The 21,156-nt window shown below is 36.5% G+C and overlaps 4 protein-coding genes across 4 annotated transcripts; 1 reads left to right on the top strand and 3 right to left on the bottom strand.

The window, feature by feature from the left end:
• Window positions 1–1,239: 1,239 nt before the first annotated feature.
• On the bottom strand, window positions 1,240–1,869 carry LOC133335098 (DAZ-associated protein 2). Its single transcript, XM_061543403.1, has 3 exons — window positions 1,854–1,869; window positions 1,734–1,798; window positions 1,240–1,677 (listed from the first exon to the last, which is right to left on the bottom strand). The coding sequence occupies exons 1-3, from the start codon at window positions 1,867–1,869 to the stop codon at window positions 1,240–1,242; spliced, it is 519 nt and encodes a 172-aa protein (XP_061399387.1).
• Window positions 1,870–2,756: 887 nt separating this feature from the next.
• Window positions 2,757–3,823, bottom strand: LOC133335077 (DNA-directed RNA polymerases I and III subunit RPAC1). Its single transcript, XM_061543381.1, has 2 exons — window positions 3,680–3,823; window positions 2,757–3,612 (listed from the first exon to the last, which is right to left on the bottom strand). Exons 1-2 carry the CDS (start codon window positions 3,814–3,816, stop codon window positions 2,757–2,759), a joined length of 993 nt encoding a protein of 330 aa, XP_061399365.1. The 5' UTR covers window positions 3,817–3,823.
• A 526-nt stretch (window positions 3,824–4,349) lies between these two features.
• LOC133335097 (ATR-interacting protein mus304) lies at window positions 4,350–7,397 on the top strand. The gene is made up of 4 exons (XM_061543402.1): window positions 4,350–6,215; window positions 6,269–6,716; window positions 6,903–7,082; window positions 7,147–7,397. The coding sequence occupies exons 1-4, from the start codon at window positions 4,350–4,352 to the stop codon at window positions 7,395–7,397; spliced, it is 2,745 nt and encodes a 914-aa protein (XP_061399386.1).
• Window positions 7,398–10,245: 2,848 nt separating this feature from the next.
• Window positions 10,246–18,209, bottom strand: LOC133335072 (dedicator of cytokinesis protein 7). The gene is made up of 11 exons (XM_061543378.1): window positions 18,145–18,209; window positions 17,951–18,035; window positions 17,687–17,865; window positions 14,549–17,621; window positions 14,365–14,474; window positions 12,674–13,760; window positions 12,016–12,611; window positions 11,226–11,493; window positions 10,986–11,166; window positions 10,370–10,919; window positions 10,246–10,309 (listed from the first exon to the last, which is right to left on the bottom strand). Exons 1-11 carry the CDS (start codon window positions 18,183–18,185, stop codon window positions 10,267–10,269), a joined length of 6,213 nt encoding a protein of 2,070 aa, XP_061399362.1. The 5' UTR covers window positions 18,186–18,209; the 3' UTR covers window positions 10,246–10,266.
• Between the last annotated feature and the right edge of the window lie 2,947 nt (window positions 18,210–21,156).

Genomic DNA, 21,156 nt, shown 5'->3' with positions numbered 1-21,156 from the left:
ATCCTGATACGTGAAGAACTATACATATATTTTTTTAATTAAAATTAAAGTTTATTAAAAACATAAACATACATATGTATATATGTATTGTGCACCCCATGTTTGCAATTCTGTGAATTTAGAATTTTTTTACATCTGTTAATGTTGCCAGAAATCCTACCTCGAATTTGATCTATGTATGTAAGGTAAACAAAATATGTGCCTTTTCGACGAATTTTGGATATTCCGTTCGCTTGATATGAGATTTACAAGTTTTCATAATGTTGACCCTTGACAATAAGGATTGGACCGATAAACCCCATTTTTAAACATTATACAGACATGGTTAAAACAGTAGGTTGTGCAAAGCTTGGTTCTAATGGATAGTCCTTTCGAATGATATAAAATCAATTTTCAGTAAAATCTTGACGTGTATTTTGTTTCAAATCAGAGTTGAACAGAACTAAATTGAGAGTAAGTATGTGAGAGCGTAACTGAGAGATAATCATCAAAAATGACTGTCGAAAAGAGACAAAAACGTATTTAGCAATCACCGCTATCGTACTATTTTGTGCATTAGTGTTTCAAATCCGACATTCCATACTATTGTATTTGGTTCAACATATTTTTAACGTTTGTATGAAATCGGTTACTCCTAGAAGGAGGTTACTCCTTACTAGCTAGAAAGACGGATCTATGTAATTCTGAAACTGATTTGGTCAGAAGAAGCATGGGGACTAAAACCAATATTTCGATGGGGCGCATTTTTGCCGATTTACTATATTTTCTTTATTTTTTTTTAGAATTTTCCGATACAAACACCAAATAATGAAGCGTAACATGAAGAACGACTGTTGTAAAAATTTCAAAATTGTCTGCGACCTAGACTTAAATTTGACTTGTTTCGCAAATCGTTTTTAAGTTTAAATGATTATAGATTTGTTTCAAACATTCATAGGGGAATTTAAAATAAACCGAAATATTCGCATAATTTCTACAGCGGTCTGAGGATTTTAGTACGTGAGAAATATTTAAAGTCGTCCTCTTAATGGGTAAAATTCGAAATGAACAATTTTGATTTAATTCTGATTTCGATAGTTTTACGATTTATCAACAATTATTTTCAAGGGTTCTACAATACTTTATTTAACACATTACATTTTGAGGTATATTCATGAAAGATAAGTTTAAGAGGTACTCTACATATACACATAGGTATACAATAATATAATGAAATACAAGAACACGAACGTAATGGCTCTAAAAAAATGAATTTTTCTTTTTCTTAATCATAACTGGTTGTCCGGACATTGCCGCCAATTGGGCGGGAGTGGGGGCACAACCCGGTGGTGGTGGAGGAACTGTGATTGCACCCGTTGCCGTTGTTCTTATCTCAGCACGCTTGTGAAATTCCAAAACATTATGACTGGGTGACATACGGCCTACAACATTAGTTGTAGGCGGCGGTGTTGCATTATAATAATTTTGATGTTGTTGCATATGGGCCGGATATGGATTAACATAGCCATATGAAGAACTTGGTCCAGAAGCAGTTGGTGGTGCATACGTCATGGCTTGCTGACTTGGAAATTGATAGGGTTGTTGTTGTGGTTGATAATATTGTGCTGGTTGGTAAGTTGAGGCGGGGGCTGTTGACATTCTTAGAGCCTCATCATATGAAGGGGGTGGAGGTCCTCTCTGACAAAGAAATAAATCAATAAGATGAACAAATTAAAATATAACAACGCATTTACCTGGAAATTGTCATTGCCCATTACGGTTTCGGGTGGGGCCGTGGGATATATATTGGACGTTTTTCCTAATTATGAAAATTATTATTGATTTTCCGAGATTGTAATTGCAAGAGAACATACCTTCTGATTTCGACATTTTATCGTCACCGAATTGAAATACTGAGTGAATGTAAATGTTTTGTTGTCGTTTGTGAAAAGAAACGAAAGAGTCATAGGGCGACTATTAATAGAAAGAGGTTTCATGAGTTCACACTATTAACTTTGTAATATTTTTAATATTGATATATTAAATTTTTAATATTTTACATCTACTCAGTTTTATATTATTAAGGAAAATGTAAAGCTTTAAATGAATGTGAATTTCGGGCATATCTTGTTATTTTTAGTCTTCATATCAATAGGTATGGTCCAAGGCCTATTAATAAGGTCATCCATGGATATCAGCTGCTTCCAAAGCAAGATCTATTAATAAGGTCACCCAGCAAGCGTCAAAAATTTGGTCTTTGTTTACGTTATCAAAATGGAAATCAATTCACAATAATGGATTTTGACAGCAAACTTTGGAAGCATCTGATATGCAACTGGTCTCCCCGGATGACATTATTAATAGGCCTACATTAAAAAAAAAAAATTTTAATTTTAAAAATTAAATTTGATGCCCCTTGTTATTGATAATCTCCCTATATTTTTTGTTTTGATGAGTAATACTACAATAATAAGCATTTATTTATCTTTAAATTTATATACTTTTTAATTATTAAAAAAGCCAGTCGGCAAAATTATTTCCTCCGGATTTTTTCGATCGTTTTGTAAACGTCTAGGTTGAATATCTATAAATCAATACTCATTGCAAATTCTGTAACCCAAATTGTGTTGTAATGCCCAAAATCTCCTTTGAATATAAACAAGAAAAATATACATTTTTACAATTTTCTTTTATTTCTTAAAAAATACAAATTAAACAAAGTATTTTATAGCCAAATTTGGTATAAACTCAAAATAATATATTATATAGAATATAATCTACGCTGCTTCGATTTCTTCCAGAAATTTACGACACTTCTTCTTCAGCACTTTAACTGCCTCAACGAAAATTACATCCGGCTTTAATGCACCCACAGATTCCACCGAGAAGATATAATGATCACGTACCCTTGACATTTCAACAGCATCAGCCAACTCGGGATAACGATAGACATTACGGCTGCATGTATCATAACGGGCATCCTTAACATAGGCCACATCATTCTCATCAATGCCAATGACACCGGGTGAAAAACATTTTTGCAGCATTTGTGCATCTTTGCCTTTGACTTGGCGTTTCAATTTAATTTCCGGCAACAGTCTATAAAATGCTGTAGCAACTGGTGAAAATTTGGCATGATCTTTGCCAATACCTTTAACGGCAACCATTTTCAAATCGAATTCATGACCGGGACGCATCTGCGATATTAAAATATCATCATGTATACAGCCAACATCTGATTCCGAATATAGCTGGGCTTGTTTACCACGCGGCAACCATTTAATTTGTCCTGAATGTACTTTGTGATTTTTATAGATGGTATCAAAATTTGACGAGTCCTTAATGTCTTTGCGTCTGGTGCACTTGACTTTCAGTTCAAATTCCAAAGTGTCATGTTCGGTGCCTTGTTCATTTTCTTCACTGCGATATTCAAATAGGCGTGGATCTGCTTTCAATGGTATTAGACCAAGGCGATGGGCCAACACTTCATCCTGTATAATTGATGTGTTGTTGTAAATGTAGATCTTTTCAAATGCCATGCTGGGAACTTCACTGAGCATCAGGCGGCGAAAAGCATTGGCAAATGCGGGATGTACACCAATTAAATCGAATTCCAATTCATCACCTTCATATCTAAAATTCCGGAGCATTATTATTTGGATTGTTTGGAGACTCTCGTAAAAATTGTTGTTGTACCCACCTGACAATTACAATTTTCATTTTTGCCTTGTATGTTTCAATGTCAATTGGTTCATCCGCTAGGCCATAATCGTGTGGATCCTGTTTGAGTTTATACTCGTCCATATATAATCGGGGTTTCTCCTCAAGGGCCGGCATATTTGTATATATTTTATTTATGAAAATATCAAATAAAAAAAATACGAACGACTATACACACGTGCGTGTAAAAATGTAAACATTAGTATGGAGGTGACAACAAATCGATGGTATATACAGTATCGAAGGCATGTGTTATCGATAATACTGGTTGTGTTCCAGAGCTTTTCACCTAAACCAGCAACAATTGTAGATTTAAGGCAGTGTTGAATGGAACTAAACTGAGAATAAGTGTGAGAGCGTAACCCAGAGATAATCATTAAGAATGACAGACGAAAATAAAAAAAGAGAATAAGTGTTTAGACATCACCGCTATCGTAATATTTTGTACACGAGTGATTTAAGGTGTACGGCATATATCGATCTTTTTTACAGTGTATAGCACGATGATGACAGTTCCGATAATTCCTTTAAGTGAACCATTCATTCGTTCATTTGGCAACCAGAGACTGAAATAGCGGGATTTTTTGGATTGAAGATTAATTATTTCTTGTTTTATGTTTTGTTTAATTTTTTGATTAATGTAAGACAATATGGCAAAACGTTTCCAGCCCATGAAGGAATTTGGCCGCAACATGAAAAAGCCCAAATTGGACATAAGTATCAATCGTGGTTCCACTCATCATAGTACGGTCAGCACAACCAAGACCACTTCCACCTCCAATGAGGTGGAAAATAATTTTTGGGATGACGATGATGATGATGTGATTCTACTGGCAACTCAAGTTGCTGAGGCAGCAGCTGTGGCCAAAACCAGCAACAACAGCAATGCCATTATATCCGAAACGGAAATAACATTTACCGAGTTTGCCAGTGCGGCTACAACAAGTACACAAATGCCCGCAGCCACATATGAGATACCAGGTCCGGATATACTTTCCCAAATGTTCGAAGATGATGACGATGATTTAATGGCGGCAGTAGAGAAAGAAGATCCGGCACCTTTTAAGAAACCTATTGCACCTCCGCGGCCTCAAAAGCCGGTCGCTACAGCCTCAAAACCTAGACAAACCATTGAAAAACCTCCCTCTCAAAAACCTCCACCAACAACAAACACGGAATCAGAGGATATATTTGAAATAAGATTAACACAGAGTAACAATCTCCCCGACACCAGTTGTGCTTCAGTGCAAAGTTCAGCACGGCGACAACTGGCCTCGGAAAGGCAAATTAAATTCCTAATGGAAAAAGTAGATGCCCTGAAAAAAGAAAATCTAAAAATTAGCAACAAACTGACGGAATCAAAATCTAAAATTGAATCCAAAGAAGGTGAAGTATCATTGCTGCGCGATGAACTACGACATATGAAACAACAGGCCAATAATTTGAAAATGGAAAAGATTTTCAGTGCTGAGGCAGCCAAGGGTGAATGTCAACTAAAAATTGCCGAATTGGCCAAAAAGGTGGAGGCCCAGCAGGCCGAAATACGCCTGAAGGAGGCTCAGACCTCCCGAATGAAAATGAAACAAGCCGATGAAACCCAGAAGCTGCAACAGAGTATGGTTCTACTAAATCGAACAGAGATGCCAGGAAGCAAACAGGACAAAAAATTAAAGAAATGCCTTATGAAAATGCAATCATTGGATTTAAATATCTCCCCCGAACTAAATGACGAACATATTGAACTGTATCCACCAGTTTTTGATTCCTCCTTGGACAAGGGAGGAACTGTTAAACGTAAAACATTGTTCGAGCGGGAACTGGAAAATATTCAAACCCTGCTGGCACAATTGCAACTAATGGCTGTCCATGAGATACCCAAGGATTTCATAACACGGTGTATAGAATCGGTGTGTAAGGTATTTCCGGAGTTTTGGTCCTATACACAAACCTTGTACTTTCTAAAATACTGTGAGGTCCACCCGTATCACAACTATTCGCTGAGCGATTCGAAGATCTACCCGAATCGTTTGCTGCAACAGCCAAGTGAAATATACGAACGTGAACGATGTCTATGTTTTCGTAGATATATTGCCATTCTGGCAATTATGTGTCAACGTGAAGCTTCACTAGCTTTGGCTCTGCTGCAGCACAAACATGGCGAATATTATTTGCTGCAAATTGCCACCGATTCCATCGTAACATTGGGATTTGCTTGTGGTATTTGTGAACATTTTGGTGTGCTGGAGGCATTCTCTGTTTGGTTGAAGAGTATGTTACGACACATTTCTCACGATACGGAAACATCGTATATGGAAATGTTAGTCGATCACATGAAACACATAGTCTTTACCCGTCCATGTGCTTGGATTTTTCGAGAGATCTCAATTTGTCTATTCGAAAGTTGTAAATTACCACAAATCCTAGATATGTTGTGTATAAATAGTCCGGAAGCGACATTTGTGGCTGATCGTGTCAAATCCACATATCGTTTCTCCAATGAATCGTGTTTTATGCAGGTGAGAATATAATTGTTGGGGAAATGCATTTTTATAAGAGGTGTTCGTTTTAGGTTTATTGTGGTCTTTTGGAAATTGTATTCCCCCTCAGTGCTGGCCTGCATTTGGAACATTTCCGTTTGTTAGTTGATATATGCTGGAATCATATACGTTTTGCATATCACTGTTTTATACAACCACCCAAATTTATCCATCGAATGTTACCCATATATGACGACGAAGAAGAGGATGATGACGAAATGATGGATGTTAATGACGGAACAACAGCAAGTAGAACTTATGGTGCTTTCGAAACAACTGAACAAAATTCTACAACCAAATCGGTTACAAATTCGACAAGTAATTTAAAGGCAACAACAACAGCTGGGACTGTAGATAGTACAAATATTAATAGTATAATATCCACAACACAATGTGAATGTTATATTAAATTATGCCTTAGCGTTGTAACGTTGGTATTTCAATTGATGCGACAATGGATTTTCCACAAAATGGAATATTGTAAGTAAAAATATTTTTTTATTATTTAAATGCCCAAACATTTAGAATAGAAAAGTAAAATTTATATTCTTTAAAGAATAGGTTTTTGAAATATCACATTTATTTAAAAAAGTTTTAAAAATCAGAGGGTATAACTGTAATATTTTTGCAAATAAAGAAAAAAATCCTTATTAAACTTTATTCTAGGTACTGACGAAGTAACTGAAATTTCCCGTCTGTCTGTACAACTTTTACACATGATATTCTGTGACTATTATTTGACATGTTTATTTCGTGATTCTGAAGCAACAACGAAATACTATCTTAGTTTAATTTTAAAATGGTGGTCTGAACATGCCAAAAAATTAAACTTTAATGAAATCGATTGTAAGTAAAAAAGTTCTCTAAAACTCATAAACATTCAATCACTCAATTCAATTTTTGTTTGTAGTAAAATTTTTACAAAAAATACAAAATTCGCATGTTATACCCAAGGATATAGCGGATGAAACAAATTTACACACTGTCGTAGCCGATTTAACCGAATGGCAAACAATTACCAAAGACGCTGGCCATGATATACTATTGGATAGTTTGGAGGAGGCAGCGAAAATTGCCAATCGTTTAGGTTTAATTGATAGCGCATCAGATGAAGAGAAATTCTTTGAAGTATTTAAAGGATATGCATTTAATTTCCAGTGATTCGAAAATTTACTCAAAAAAAAAAAAAAAAAAAATAGAATATTGTTATTTGTTAAAACGAGAGAGAAAAAAACTATTTGTTATTATGAGAATAAATTATGTAAATACGTTATAATTATTATTAGTACTGGTAATAATTATTAGTACAACATAGTTGTAAATATATTGGTTACTTACTTGTTTTTACACATACATACCGAAAGGAATAAGAATAAGAAAATAAAATACAATTGAATTATCTATTGTTAATTGTTATATTTATTTACCATTACTTTTATTTTGTATCAAAAAAGGTATAAAACATGTTTTTGGCTTATTATGCAAAATGTATTTTATTAATTGATATTTGTTCCAGTATAAAAAAAGTTTTGCATGTTTTTAATGTATGTTCGTTCGGAGTGTTGAAATAAGTGATGTGATTGTATGTGATATTAATGTTACAGTGAAATCTGAGTTTTAAGTGTACAATAGAAAGAAAACTCTTTCTATATAGATATATGTACCAATTTAAATCAATCAATAAACATATTCTGAAATCTATTCCAATCCAAGCCCAGGCTTATCTTGGTTCCTCTATCATCTCAATTGTGGAGACTGACCTCCCCGCGGTGTCACCTGGGGCAAATATTTTCATCATCCATTGAAATAGTGAGCTGATATGTGCCGCGAGTTCACCCATAAGTTGCCCACACTCGGAAACCCCCTCATGCTATGCAAAAGCAAAGAAAATAGAAAATACCACCTCGTGATCTGCCAATCTGCACTTGGAATTTGCACACGTTGTACAGAACAGGCGCAGTTTTCGTCTTGGCGGATGCAGCACTCAAAAAGTACAAAGCTGATATTATTGCCTTACAGGCAATGAGATGGAAAGGGAGAGGCGTATGTAAATCAGACGATTACGCAATGTATTATAGCTGCCATGAAACGAGACATGAATTTGGATGCGGATTTATAGTTAACGGGATAATAAAATATCTCTTATCCAGATTCACTCCAGTAGATGAGTGAATTGCCGTACAATCCGTATAAAAGCGAAGTTCTTCTACGACGACGGAAGACAAAGATGAACAGATCAAAGACATATTTTACGAGCGCCGACATTAAAATTCTGCTAGGAGACGCAAAATTCGATTTTGGTGCCGGCACATCCTCCTGTAGGTATGTAGAAGGAAACCTGTTGACAGATACAGACAGCGTGTTGATGATCTGGAAGGAGCATTTTAGTACCAAATAGTAGCGCTGAAGAAGATACCCCAGAACCAATATGTGATAACGGTATAGAGTGTATACGACCTAGCCAAGATGAGGTTAGAATAGCAATCAATCGGCTGAAGTATAATAAAGCAGCAGGTGCAAATGGGTTACCAGCTGAACTATTCATGACTGGTGGTCAGATGTTGGTCAGAAGCATACACCGATTAGTACAATTTGAATAGAGGAATGCATGCCCAATGATAGGGACCTCAGCATCCTGCGTCCCGTGCACAAAAAAGTAGACAAGACGATATGTGCCAACTATAGAGGAATTAATCTCCCTTCCATCGCAGCGTACTGTGTTGTTTCTTGGCCATTCGGCTTTTTATTACAAAACATTAAAATAAATAATAAAAAAATATATACGGGAGCTATATCTAAATCTGAACCGATCTTCACGAAATTTAACACACGTCGTTCTAGAGTTAATTCAGTACGCTATGCCAAATTTCGTGCGAATCGAGGGATATATAGGGACTTTGGTGCAATATTTACCTAAAATCGGACGAAAATATATATAGAAGCTATATCTAAATCTGAACCGATTTTCACGAAATTTAATACATATCGTTCTAGACTTAATTCAGTACGCTATGCCTAATTTCGTGCAAATCGACTACTTTAGTACCATTTTGCTTAAATTGGACGTAAATTTATATGGGAGCTAATCTGAACAGATTTTTGCCAATTTCAATAGGGTTCGTCCTTGGGCTAAATAAATGATTTATGGCATATTTTAGCTCAATAGGAAAATAAATGCGATCTCTACATTGTTTACAATGTAAGATGGACGGACAAACGGACGGACATGCATAAATCGACTCTGAAAGTGCTTCTATACACATTTTCAAAAGGAATCATGGGTCTATCTCGTTTCCTTTTGCCTGTTATAAACATATGCACAAAGACATAATGCCATAGAATGGTGAAGGGTATACCAATTATGTCGAATAAAAAATCACAGCTATCACTTCAACCTCAAAACATTATTCCTAATAGCCCAAAAAAAGTATTAGAAGAGCAATACCAAAAATCTGAATTAATTAAATGATGGGTATAAATGTATGTATGTATTTATTTGTTTATTGTTTTCACTAATTTTTGGCTTTTTATTTGGTTTTGAAAAAATATAAAAAAATGTATGGTGCAAAATAATTTTCAAATGCCCAGTATTAAATGTTGATTTTTTGCTGGTTTGCGTATCAAAAATATGAATGATATCGTTGTGTAAAAAAGTGTTCATACACGTATGTGTATGTATATAATATATACTTATTATATATATGTAATTATTATGACCATTACTTAAAATAATCTGAAACACTGAGAATAGCAATAAAAAATAAATTAAAACAAATACACATATATTCGAGAAATCCATTTGTGAGCAGACATGTAAAAAAGTTGGAGGATGAGGGGAAAAAGAAGAAAAAATATGGTATTATGATAAGCTATATATGTATATGTGTGTGAGTAAGAGTGAATATGGCTACTATAAAAAGCAAGTGTAGACATCAATATATGTTAAAATAAAAAATAATACTTTAAAATTCGTAAATAAAATTAAATTCGTAAACGAAAAAATTCAAAGAGAGAGCATGGTAGTATTAAGTTACCATTTTAAGGGTGTTCCACGATTGCTGGCTGCATTGGCCCTAGAAAAAAGATAAAGTTTTAGAAATTATTTTTTTATTAAAAAATGTTTTGAAGCTTACTTAACAACACCCTGCGCCTGCGTGGGTGTTAATGTAATCAACGGTGTTAGACGTTCTACAAACCGCTCATTATTACGTTCCAATTCCCGTTGATAATCCTTTTGATCGGACAGTATAAGATTTCGATTTTTCTTGAGAGCATCAGCACAACGTTTGGAAAATTCTCTAAAGCAGAGACGCAATTTGTTTTGATGTTTTGTGGGTATGGTTACACCATCCGAGAGATTCGAAAGAAATACCGCCGCCATTTCCATGGGTCCCTGATTTACGGTCGTTCCTATGCAACCTTGCAAAACCATTTGTAATATTTTCGGATCAGCTGGTTCTTGATTTGTGGCCGCTGCCAATTCTATGGTTTTCTTTTGAATATCCTCTATGGCCACCTCAATGGGTTCCAAGACAATTTGTTGGCGATTAATTACTTGAATGCGGGTCTTCACGTAGGGGAAATGTGTGGCTGTGGTTAAAATGGTTTTACGTTTACACTGTTCATGCAGCTCGCCATGGGCTTTACCCGACTTGGTAAAAGGGGTGGCAAAAATAAAACGTTCTACAAAATACAATTGAGGTTAATGAAGGAAGAATATTTGACTGTTTTTGAAATATTCATTCATACTTATATTGAAATTCCTTTCAAAATATGTTTCTCGATGCCTTAGCTCATAGTTTTCAAAATATGGTTCCACATAAGTAATTTGTATATATGCCTTTTCGGGATCTAAACTATTGACATCCACAATATTTGAGTCCTTAATAATGTGCACAGAATCTGGACCAAAACGCTCCGCATAAAAGTTCTAAAAAATGCCATTAAAGATATTCATGTTTTTTGCAGCATTTTTAAAATAAATCTTACCTGCAGCCGACTAAATATTTCCGGTAATTTGGTGAGTGTTGGCTCCTTGTATATAAACTCCTGCTGATCCAAATCACCAAATTTGGCCCCGTAGAAACCCACACGGAAGTATGTGCCAAAGACACGTTTACCCTGCAATTGAGCAATGCGATTGTAGGCCAGCTGTAATTTGCCATGGATTTTACTTAATTTTTGGAAATCTCGATTGGCCTCACAGATGGGTATTAGAATTTTATAGACTTCATTCATGGCCTCATACATGCCGGATCTGAAAAAAGAAGACACAAATAGTTAAATAAGCCAGTAAGGAAATTAGTAAAGTCGGACTGGGCCGACTTAGCACACAACGAAACTTAGCACACAACGTTCTCGAATTTCGTGCAAATCGAAAGATATATAGGGACTTTGGTGCACAATTTCCTTAAAATCGGATGGGAGCTATATCTAAATCTGAACCGATTTTCACAAAACTTAGTACCCTATACAAAATTTCGTGCAAATAGAATCTTATATAGGGACTTCAGGGCACCATTTAAATTAAATCTGACGAAACAATATACTGGGGCTATATCTAAATCTGAACCGATTTTCTCGAAACCTAACACACATCATTCAGGACTCAATTCAATACACTATACAACATTTCGTGCAAATCGAAGTTATTTAGAGACTTCGGGGCACCATTTTCATAAAATCGGACAAAATTATATGGAGCTATATCTAAGAAACTTAGCTAGGATTTAAAATAACATTTTGAATATAAATTTAAATTTTTTATAATCGCACTTACATTTGAAAAGAATTTGCCGCCTCCTCCAATAGAACCTTCAAACCCGATTCGGTAAAATGATTACCCAAACAAATGCCATCTTCGCCGGGACTAAGAACATCATCTGATACAGCCGATTCAAGTAGAGAATTTGGTGTAACTTTTTGGAAACTAACCGCTCCGACGGGTAAATGTGTTTGTGATTCCAACATGCTAAGATATTCGGCAACCAATGCCGCCGAATGTACAAAACACATGGCTGCCTCGGTGTGATTTGCTCTCTCACGATGTTTTTTGGCCATATTCTCTAACCATGTTAAACGTAAATCGGGATTATTTTGATAGCCTTTTGCAATGCGATGCATTAGATCCAATAACATTTCCGGATCTTCTTGATACTCTTTCATTTTCACCGTGTCCGAGAGAATCATGTGCAGATTGAATAGCAAATCTTGTACCTGTTCGGGGAAGGAGGTTTCCTGTAAATCAGTATCTGATTCGGCATAAACCAAAATGGTTTTCAAGGCACGCCGCAATGATTGTTCGCTAAACGATGAACTGGTGCCAACCAAGGAGGATAAGGACATGGTCACTTGCATTTTAACACGGGCAAAGTTCTTAAAAAATATTAAAATTTTTAATTATTTTTTTAATAATTGTATTTTAAAGATTTGCTTACATTGCCAATTTCGAAATTTTGCCTCATCAACAAATACAACGATGCTGCCGCCTGGGAACGTATTCCGGGCAAATTTGAACCACAATGTTTGAGCAGCAGCAAACAAAGATCAGCACAAATGTCAGTCTCCTCATCGAACAACAAATTGGGGAATTTAAATATCAACGACCTCTGTGAGGAGAATAGATTTTTCAAAGCCAAAGTGCTTTGATTACGTGACAAGGCATGCAGTAAAACTTTCAACACGGTTCCCAATAAGTTATGATGCATTTCTGAGTGCGTGGCCACCTGTACAATTATCTCCAAACAATCAAGTATTACCAGAGTTATTTCCGTGGCCAATGAACCTTCTATGAATTGACTCAACTCCATTTCCGGATCAGCCTTAACCGTGGTATCATAAAATTGTGTCCTATACGGCATTTGATCTTTCTTCCAACGGAATTTCTCCGTTGAGTTACGATCTTTACGCCGCTGTATTAAATCATAACGTGCCGAATTGGTACCACGTATACATTCCTCCAACTTGTCCTTGAGGTCTGTGGTCTTGCGAAAACTTTGCGTATTACGTTTGAGGACAGGCAAACGTTTTTGTCCCTTATATTCGAAACAGGGTAGACATGCATTCAAAACTTGTAACATTTGATGCACCCGATGCGGCGACAGACCCAAAGTCCAACGATATAATGTAGATTTTTCGATATTTTTCAAAACCCACATGAAACAAACCAATAGATGACGTGTATTTTCACTGCTTAGTGGTGATTTATTTTTAACTTGATCCGTGTAGGCATATGCACGAGATCCGGAAATGGCATATGCTACTTCGGGACTAATGGTAGTGGTTGCAATCATTGTATTCGGTCCTTGATAATCTTCCAAAAGACCCATATTATGTAGACGATCATTGGAATCGGTTAAATATTGATGCAGCTGTGGTATGGCATCCATTATAATACCCAAGAGGGGTAGATACAGGGCAGCCACACGTGCTCGAGCCTCAGCATCTGTATAACGGGGATCTAAATCATGTGAAGTCATGAGATTTTTAATGCAACGTATCGCTTTGCCATGGAGTTGGGGATTGCTGTCAAAATAAAACATATGATTTAATTAATTACACAATAATAATCCGAAAAACATGAGGAGTTTGGTGCACCATTTATTTAAAATCGGACGAAAATATATATGGGAGCTATATCTAAATCTGAACCGATTTTTACGAAACTTAACACATATCATTCTAGACTTAATTCAGTAAGCTATGCCAAATTTTGTCCAAATCGAAATATATTTAGGGATTTTAGTACACCATTTAAGTTAAATCGGACCAAATTTTATATGGGAGCTATATCTAAATATATATATATATATAAATATATATAGGGACTTTGGTACACCATTTACATTAAATCGGACGAAAATATATATGAAAGCTATATTTAAATCTGAACCGATTTTCCCCCATTTCAATAGGTGTGCCAAATTTCATTCAATACGGATAATAAATGCGACCTGTACTTTGTTTACGGGCGGACATGCATAAATCGACTTAGAAAGGAACCATCGACTCAAAAGGAATCATGTGTCTATCATTTTTCCTTTTGCCTGTTACAAACATATGCACAAAGACATCATACCCTGCACCACATTGTGGTGAAGAGTATAACAAAAAATTTTTATAAACTTACGGTACTTCCAAAACAGTTGCCAAATCGCTTAAAACCAAACCGACCAAGAAATGTTGTTGCCGAAAATCAATACTCAAATCGGCATGCAGGGCAGCTCTTTCAATGGATCCCTATAAAAAAGAAAACACAAATATAATTTTTATATTAAACTATAAAAAAAACTATTAAAATTGTTATCACTCACATATGACGTTCCACTAGTATTCGAAGTGGTACTCGGCGTTGGACTACACGGTGCAGATTTTGTGGTATACGGGGTACCAAAGGGTAAATTCAATGCCACATAATGCTCATGACTACACACAATACGCAAGAAGTCAATTTTATAATTCATCAAATCCGGTATGGAGGCATTTTTCGATATCAGCACTTTATAATAGGTTTTGATGAGACCAAAAACAAATCCCCGATCCATAACACTAAACAGATCGAATATAAAGAAACTTAAACTGGCATTTAAACTCTGTGCCAATTTCGGTTCATTGCTGTGATAGCCGACAACCTTGGTGGTCACCAAATGTACCAGGGTGGAAATATCATCGGTATATTGATGGGGAAAACGTTGCTTCCGTGGCGATTGTAGAGTCAAGGTGACAGCTAAATGTTCTATCATTGATTTGACAATTAATTCAAATAAAAACCATGAATTACTCATGGCTAAATCGGCTGCCCGTCCACTTGCCACAACCCAGTGTAGTGCTAATTCTTCATGTAATAAACGTACTTGCCCATCCCTGCCGGCAACATATGTGGGCGACATTTCCATTGCCAACTCCTTGCGATCCAAGCTTCTACCAGCCACAACATTATCATAAATACTGTACGTGTCCGAGCAAGAACTCGAAGAATGCATCTCCTCAGCATTACTACGACTGCAGGTGATGCGTCTCTTACCACTAAATGGATGTGGTATTTTACTTTGGAATTGGACATAAGTCGAAAGTAGAGATTGCCTTCCATGTTGATCGATGACCAAATCATCATTGAGTATGGACAAATTGGCGGATACTAAACAAAGGACTTCAAAAACTGTCGAGCCCAATGACAAGGTTTGGCCACCAATTTTATAGGTGGTAACCAAAAGTTCGATTAACTTGTCCAATACCAAATGTAAATTCTTTACCAATGGTTCCCTTTCGGCATTTGCAATTTCCAACAGGCATTTCTTCATTTCACTTTCCATATTGCCCTCACCAATTCTGGGTGGTATTTTGCGGGAATCCAAATATTCACACATTAAAAAGAAGCGATCCAGGTTGGGGTCCAATGTGTGTACCGATGTTACAGCCTCCACAGATATAGTGAAAACGGGACGATGATTATCCAACCATTTGGTACCCGGCAAATGGACATTGGGTGGTATGAAGGAGTAATTTTCTGGTGGTGGTTCTACCATAACGGGTAATTGGAATTCTCCCACCTTCAATTTACCATCTTCCATTAACGGTAACCAGGTGTAGCCCACGGGGGTTTCCACTGATGGCTGGACATCTTGTGGTTTCTTTTGACACGAGACATGATAAATGGTGAACAGCAAATGATGATTTTGTTTCAAATGAGCCGGAAGTGCGATTTTTATTTCATCATAAAATCCTGGACATTTATTGTGATAATTCACCGCCGTAAATGCCTCATTGGAATATTCCGGACATGATGATTTACCAAAGATTGCACAGAGAGCATCATTTTGTGTCTCACCAGACATTAATTGGACACGTACTGCAATGTTGCGGGCCGAACCAGCTCTCGAAGAGAAATTCAATTCCTTGGGGGATACAAACAACAAATTGCGATATGTATAATGAGGATTATAAATGGGCATTGTGGGGAATTCAAGAATCTCCTTGATTGGCCGAGTTTTGTCTGGTGGATAAGGATCCAGCTTGGCCAATTCCGGTGTTAATGCATTCTTAATATCATCTGGACAAGGTGAGATTTCAAGTTTTATTGACCCTGGTATACATTTATATTTCTTCATGGCGGAACTGGGCCTTTTCAGTTCCATAAGGAATTTGTATAAATCTTCATCTTTCATTTTATCAGCCTCTTGCTTAAAGAAGCTCGATATTGTAAGGGTTACTGGCCTAAAAGACTCCACAACATTTGCAAAATCATCCGGTGACCATGAACGACGTTTTTCCTTGCGTTCCAATGATCCACGCCGTGTTAATGTACCACTCATATCATTGGCTTTGCGCCGCAACTGGTCAAAACTACTGGTAGATGACTTGCGATCTAGGCTGTTTGAACTGGCCGCAGAACCCAAGGAACCTCCTGATTCCCTTTCCTGGCCATCTTTACCATCCTTCCCCTCAAAATTATCGCCATGGAATATATTTGTCAAATATATTCCCGTCCAAGCAAATGGCATGCGATATTTTCCCAACCGCTCACAATAATCGGATGCATTAATCTTGGCCTTTTCACGACACTTATCCTTGTCGTCCTTAATATATGGTTCCACCGAGTCTTTGATATCGCCCTGCAGAACTTTCTCCAAGCGAATAACCAAAAATAAATCATTACTGGGATAGCTAATATCAAATATGGCCGATCTACTTTGGGTACTTTCATCGGCAGTGCGCACATGAGTATTCAACATTCTTCGCAGAGTATCCGAATTCATATCGAAGTAGAAATTTTCGGAGACTTTTTTCTTTTCCTTGGCATCATAAATGGCCATAGAAGCAAAGATGGGTTCCACCTCTAGTTCCAAACGCAATTGAAGACATTTAACAAAAATACGATGACCCATATGTTCCATAGGGAATTCGGCAGCCAATCTACGTTCTATGACATCTTCGGGATCTGCTTCGGGGTAAAGGGAAAACAAGGCTTCCTGGCGATCAACCAGTCGCTTCATTTCATTCGTTTGATCGACATGTTCAGGAGGAACATCATCAAGTAAATTTGGTATTAAAGGATCATTGACGGATCTGCGTAAATCAAAGCTGGCCCACGAGCCGCGTGGTGTTAAAGTATCTGTACAAGAACTTACTGACGACAGACTGGCAATAGATTGTCTAGAACTGGGAGTACAACTGGTACTTTGATCCGTCAAGGAGGATTCATCGAAAGAAGCAAATTCTTTATCAATTTCGAATTCCTGCTGGTAAGCAGAAGGACTTATTGTGCCACGATCTATACGTTCTCGGGCACAACAAGAACTGGAATAGTGGCGTTGGGCATATTCCACAACTTTCCATGGTCGTGTATAACAGTTGACACATTCCTGAATGTGTTGGGGTAATTCAGAACTGCAAAAAGAAGAGAGTGGGGTTTATGGAAAAGATACTCTCGTATTACTACTGTCTGCACTTACATATTCTCCTTTGGCACTACATGATCAATGGTTCGTATTTTACGTGGTATAGTCTTCACCATAACATCACCGGGTGGAAAATCCAAAATATTCTTCAGCGGATCACGATTAATCGTATTCATGTGAGAATTTAGAAATTCTTCATAATCCAATGGTTCCACGGGTTCCGTCAACGAAAGCTATACAAATGAAGAAAAAATGGGGACACACCTTAATATCCATGAGTGGAAAAGAAAAAAACACCCACTCCCAAAAACCACTTACCGTTGAGGAACACATTATGGAATCCGTCGTCTTCGTTTGCATATGACAATTGACCACATTTTTACGCACATCCGATGCATGGGTCCTATAAATGGAGAAAAGTAATTGATTAATTTTATTTCCTTGTCTCGTCGAGGGCCTCGCCCTTTTTTTTTCTCATGACTGGATTTGCTATTTATGGCAATGTTCTGTACCTAGACAATTTTTGGGCAAATGAACGTTGACTTCCAGACATTTTTGGTTCGTTGTTTATTTTCGTATCAAAATATTCGATTTTCTAATTTATCAAAACATAGTTTTTCTGTCTATGAAAAAAAATTCTCGGTTTGTTTATAAAATTTTCGGCCTTCTTCCTGTGTATGTATTTGACAACTAGTGGTGATCAATTCACGATATGGTATGTTTACATTTTTCGATAACAATCGATACTGTTGTTTTGGTGCGTTTATCGAAATTATTGACAACTATCATATGTATGGTGGTGTTAAACAGCAAGGCAACTTGTGAAGCTAATTAATAAAATGTTAATTTGGTAGGGGTGTTTATATTAGTGGCGAAATTTATATTAAAAATAGGTCAACTAGGTAATTATAAATAGATTAATGCTCTGTTCCAGAACCTAATAGAATATTCTATAATCGTACTTGTTTTCTATGTTTACATGAAAGCTATTCTACGTATTTTAAACTATCAATTCCCCTGATTGTACGTAATATAATTAGGGATTTTCGCTAGAGGCGTATTTTAGACGGCAGCCTCTAAATAATATTCACGGATAGTGCTTATAAAATATCCGGTATTGCAATAATGACAGTAAAGAGCCAGGTCTATTAATTGGTCTGTTCCAGAACCTACAAGATTGTAAAATTGTTTACTACGATAACAATTTTTCTTTAGGAAATCGGAAAAATATTAAAAGTCAGAAGATTTCAGCAGTACGGAACATGCAAATCGAAAACAAACAAACATAGCTATCAAAATCCCAAAAAAATGTAATTTCCAAAGTTAAATTTAAAAATTGGACGTTTACATTTACGATTTCATATGTAAAGTCTATTCACAATAATGTATTTTGACAGCAAACTTGAGTAGTATCTGATTCGCAGATTCTCCCCTGTGTGACCTTAATAATAAGTCATAGTTATCAGTTTGTATTCCCTGGGTTCTATCGATTATTGACCAACAGCCATGCCAAGGCCTATCAATAAGAACATTCAGGGAAACCAGCTGGATATCAGCTGCCTCTCAAGTTTGCGACTTCATATGTGAAGACTATTCACAATAATATATTTTGACAGCAAATTTGAGTAGCATCTGATTTACATTTTACTGGTCGCCTAGATAACCTTATTAATAGGTTATCAGTTTATATTCTCTGTGTTTTACCGATTAACTATCAGATTTTTAATACGTCTTGTAGAATGCTAAACGACGGACATGGACGATTACACGATCAATCATCTTTATCTCCAAAAGGTTGGGTTGTTCGGTCAGGTGACTTTAAGAAATCCGACGATGTAGCACAGAAGTTTAACAGGGTCATGAATTTTAGTATTGCTCCATCTTGGAATCTTCTGTGTACATGACTGACCATTAAGAGGATCAATTATAATGTTAATGTTCTCAGACTAAAGACAAGAGACAAGGTAGTGAACAGTGTGATTCTTAAAATGCTACGACAGCATGCATTACCTCAAGTGTGAGGTTTGATATCTCCCTGTTGCTCTGAATCTCGTTTTATTTATATTTAGTTGCCTAGAGACTTATTTCTATGTCTTCCAAATCTCAAGGGTAAGATGCTGCGGAATTTTCACCCGCACCTTTCCTTCCAATAGTTGTGCCTCATCCACGATTCACTCAGCCTTGCAAACCTGTCACTTAACGGTCAAGAGAATTTAGAGTATATATTTCAGAAGAATGTAAACGGTAATATTTTTTTCCTTTATGATATCGAAGAAAATAGTAAAAATTAGTAGATTATTGGTCTGTTCCCGGACTGCAAGAATCTACTAGATTTTACTATTTTCTTCGATTTCATAAAGGAAAAAAGTGTTATCGTAGTAAAAAATAGTCGATTCTTGTAGTACGGGAACAGACCATATTGCAGTACGGTATCAGACTAAGACAGTTTTCATATTAGTACAGGTCGTCAACATCAGTCGCAAGAATCTGCTAGATTTCGTTATCGTATTGAAAAGTAATAGACTCTTGCAGTTCTAAATTGGGCCCGGATTTCAGCCTGCTTGACAAAGAGATCACTAGTAGTCGGCAATTTGATTCGATGATTGTAGTTGTTAAAGAGCTAGTTGGGTGCCAATTTTAGACTTATCAACATAGGCATTACTACTACTCGGTAATATGCTTCGAAACCCACCTAAATGTATTTGTGAAAGACCTAATTGGTTCTGAACCCCTTCCTAACTGTAGAAGTAAAATGCCGTATTGGGCGCCAATTTCAGCCTCCTTGACAAAGAGATCACTTGTAGTTGGTAATTTGCTCCGAAACAATCCCTTACTGTAGTTTTAAAAAAACTATTGGGCGCCATCCAGCCTCATCCAAACCTCATTTGCTCCGAAACAATCCCTTACTGTAGTTTTAAAAGAACTAATTGGGCGCCATCAAGCCTCATCCAAACCCACTCTAACTGTAGTTGTAAAAAAAGCTAATTGGGCGTCAATCTTAGCCTCCTTAACAAAGAGATCTGTTATTCGGCAATTGACTCTGAAACCTTCCCCAACTGTAGATGTAAAAGAGCTAAGTGGGCCTAATTTTAGCCTCCTTGGCAAAGGGATCACTAATAATCGGTAATTAGCTAAGAAACACTCCCCAACTGTAGTTGTAAATGAGCTAATTGGGAGCGCATTTTCGCCTTCTCGACGAAGGGATTACTGGTATACGGTATTTGCCTCCGGAACCCTCCCTAATTGTAGTTGTACAAGCTAGCACTGCTGTATTTTTACTACAAATTTGGTTCTTAATTTAGATCATTGATTGAACAAGGAAAATATAAGTTGAGACGCTCTATCCTGTCTAATTATAACACTAGCATGATCTCAGTTGTGCCAAAATCTATCTAGTTGGTCGATGCAAGTGATGTTTTTCTGCTGGTTTAAATGGTGGAGGATTGATTTCCCAAATGTTCAAACTTCCTTAATTGGGTGCCTATGTATCCTTTTGACAATATTGAACTTTTCTAGGTCATGAA

Source organism: Musca vetustissima, unplaced genomic scaffold (genome assembly GCF_032173495.1).
Source record: "Musca vetustissima isolate MV318-11 ecotype Yass unplaced genomic scaffold, APGP_CSIRO_Mvet_v1 utg14086, whole genome shotgun sequence".
NCBI classification, from domain to species: Eukaryota; Metazoa; Arthropoda; class Insecta; order Diptera; family Muscidae; genus Musca; species Musca vetustissima.
This window is presented reverse-complemented; position numbering and strand designations above follow the sequence as displayed.

Coding starts and splice junctions, on each gene's coding strand:
- LOC133335072 (XM_061543378.1), bottom strand. CDS start 18,185: ATGTCTGGAAGTCAACGTTCATTTGCCCAAAAATTGTCTAG. Junction 14,475..14,548: donor ATACTAGTGGAACGTCATAT/GTGAGTGATAAC, acceptor TCTTTTTTATAG/GGATCCATTGAAAGAGCTGC. Junction 10,310..10,369: donor CAGGCGCAGGGTGTTGTTAA/GTAAGCTTCAAA, acceptor TCTTTTTTCTAG/GGCCAATGCAGCCAGCAATC.
- LOC133335098 (XM_061543403.1), bottom strand. Junction 1,678..1,733: donor TGGGCAATGACAATTTCCAG/GTAAATGCGTTG, acceptor TTTCTTTGTCAG/AGAGGACCTCCACCCCCTTC.
- LOC133335097 (XM_061543402.1), top strand. CDS start 4,350: ATGGCAAAACGTTTCCAGCCCATGAAGGAATTTGGCCGCAACATGAAA. Junction 6,216..6,268: donor ATGAATCGTGTTTTATGCAG/GTGAGAATATAA, acceptor TGTTCGTTTTAG/GTTTATTGTGGTCTTTTGGA. Junction 7,083..7,146: donor AAACTTTAATGAAATCGATT/GTAAGTAAAAAA, acceptor TTTTGTTTGTAG/TAAAATTTTTACAAAAAATA.
- LOC133335077 (XM_061543381.1), bottom strand. CDS start 3,816: ATGCCGGCCCTTGAGGAGAAACCCCGATTATATATGGACGAGTATAAA. Junction 3,613..3,679: donor ATGAAAATTGTAATTGTCAG/GTGGGTACAACA, acceptor CCGGAATTTTAG/ATATGAAGGTGATGAATTGG.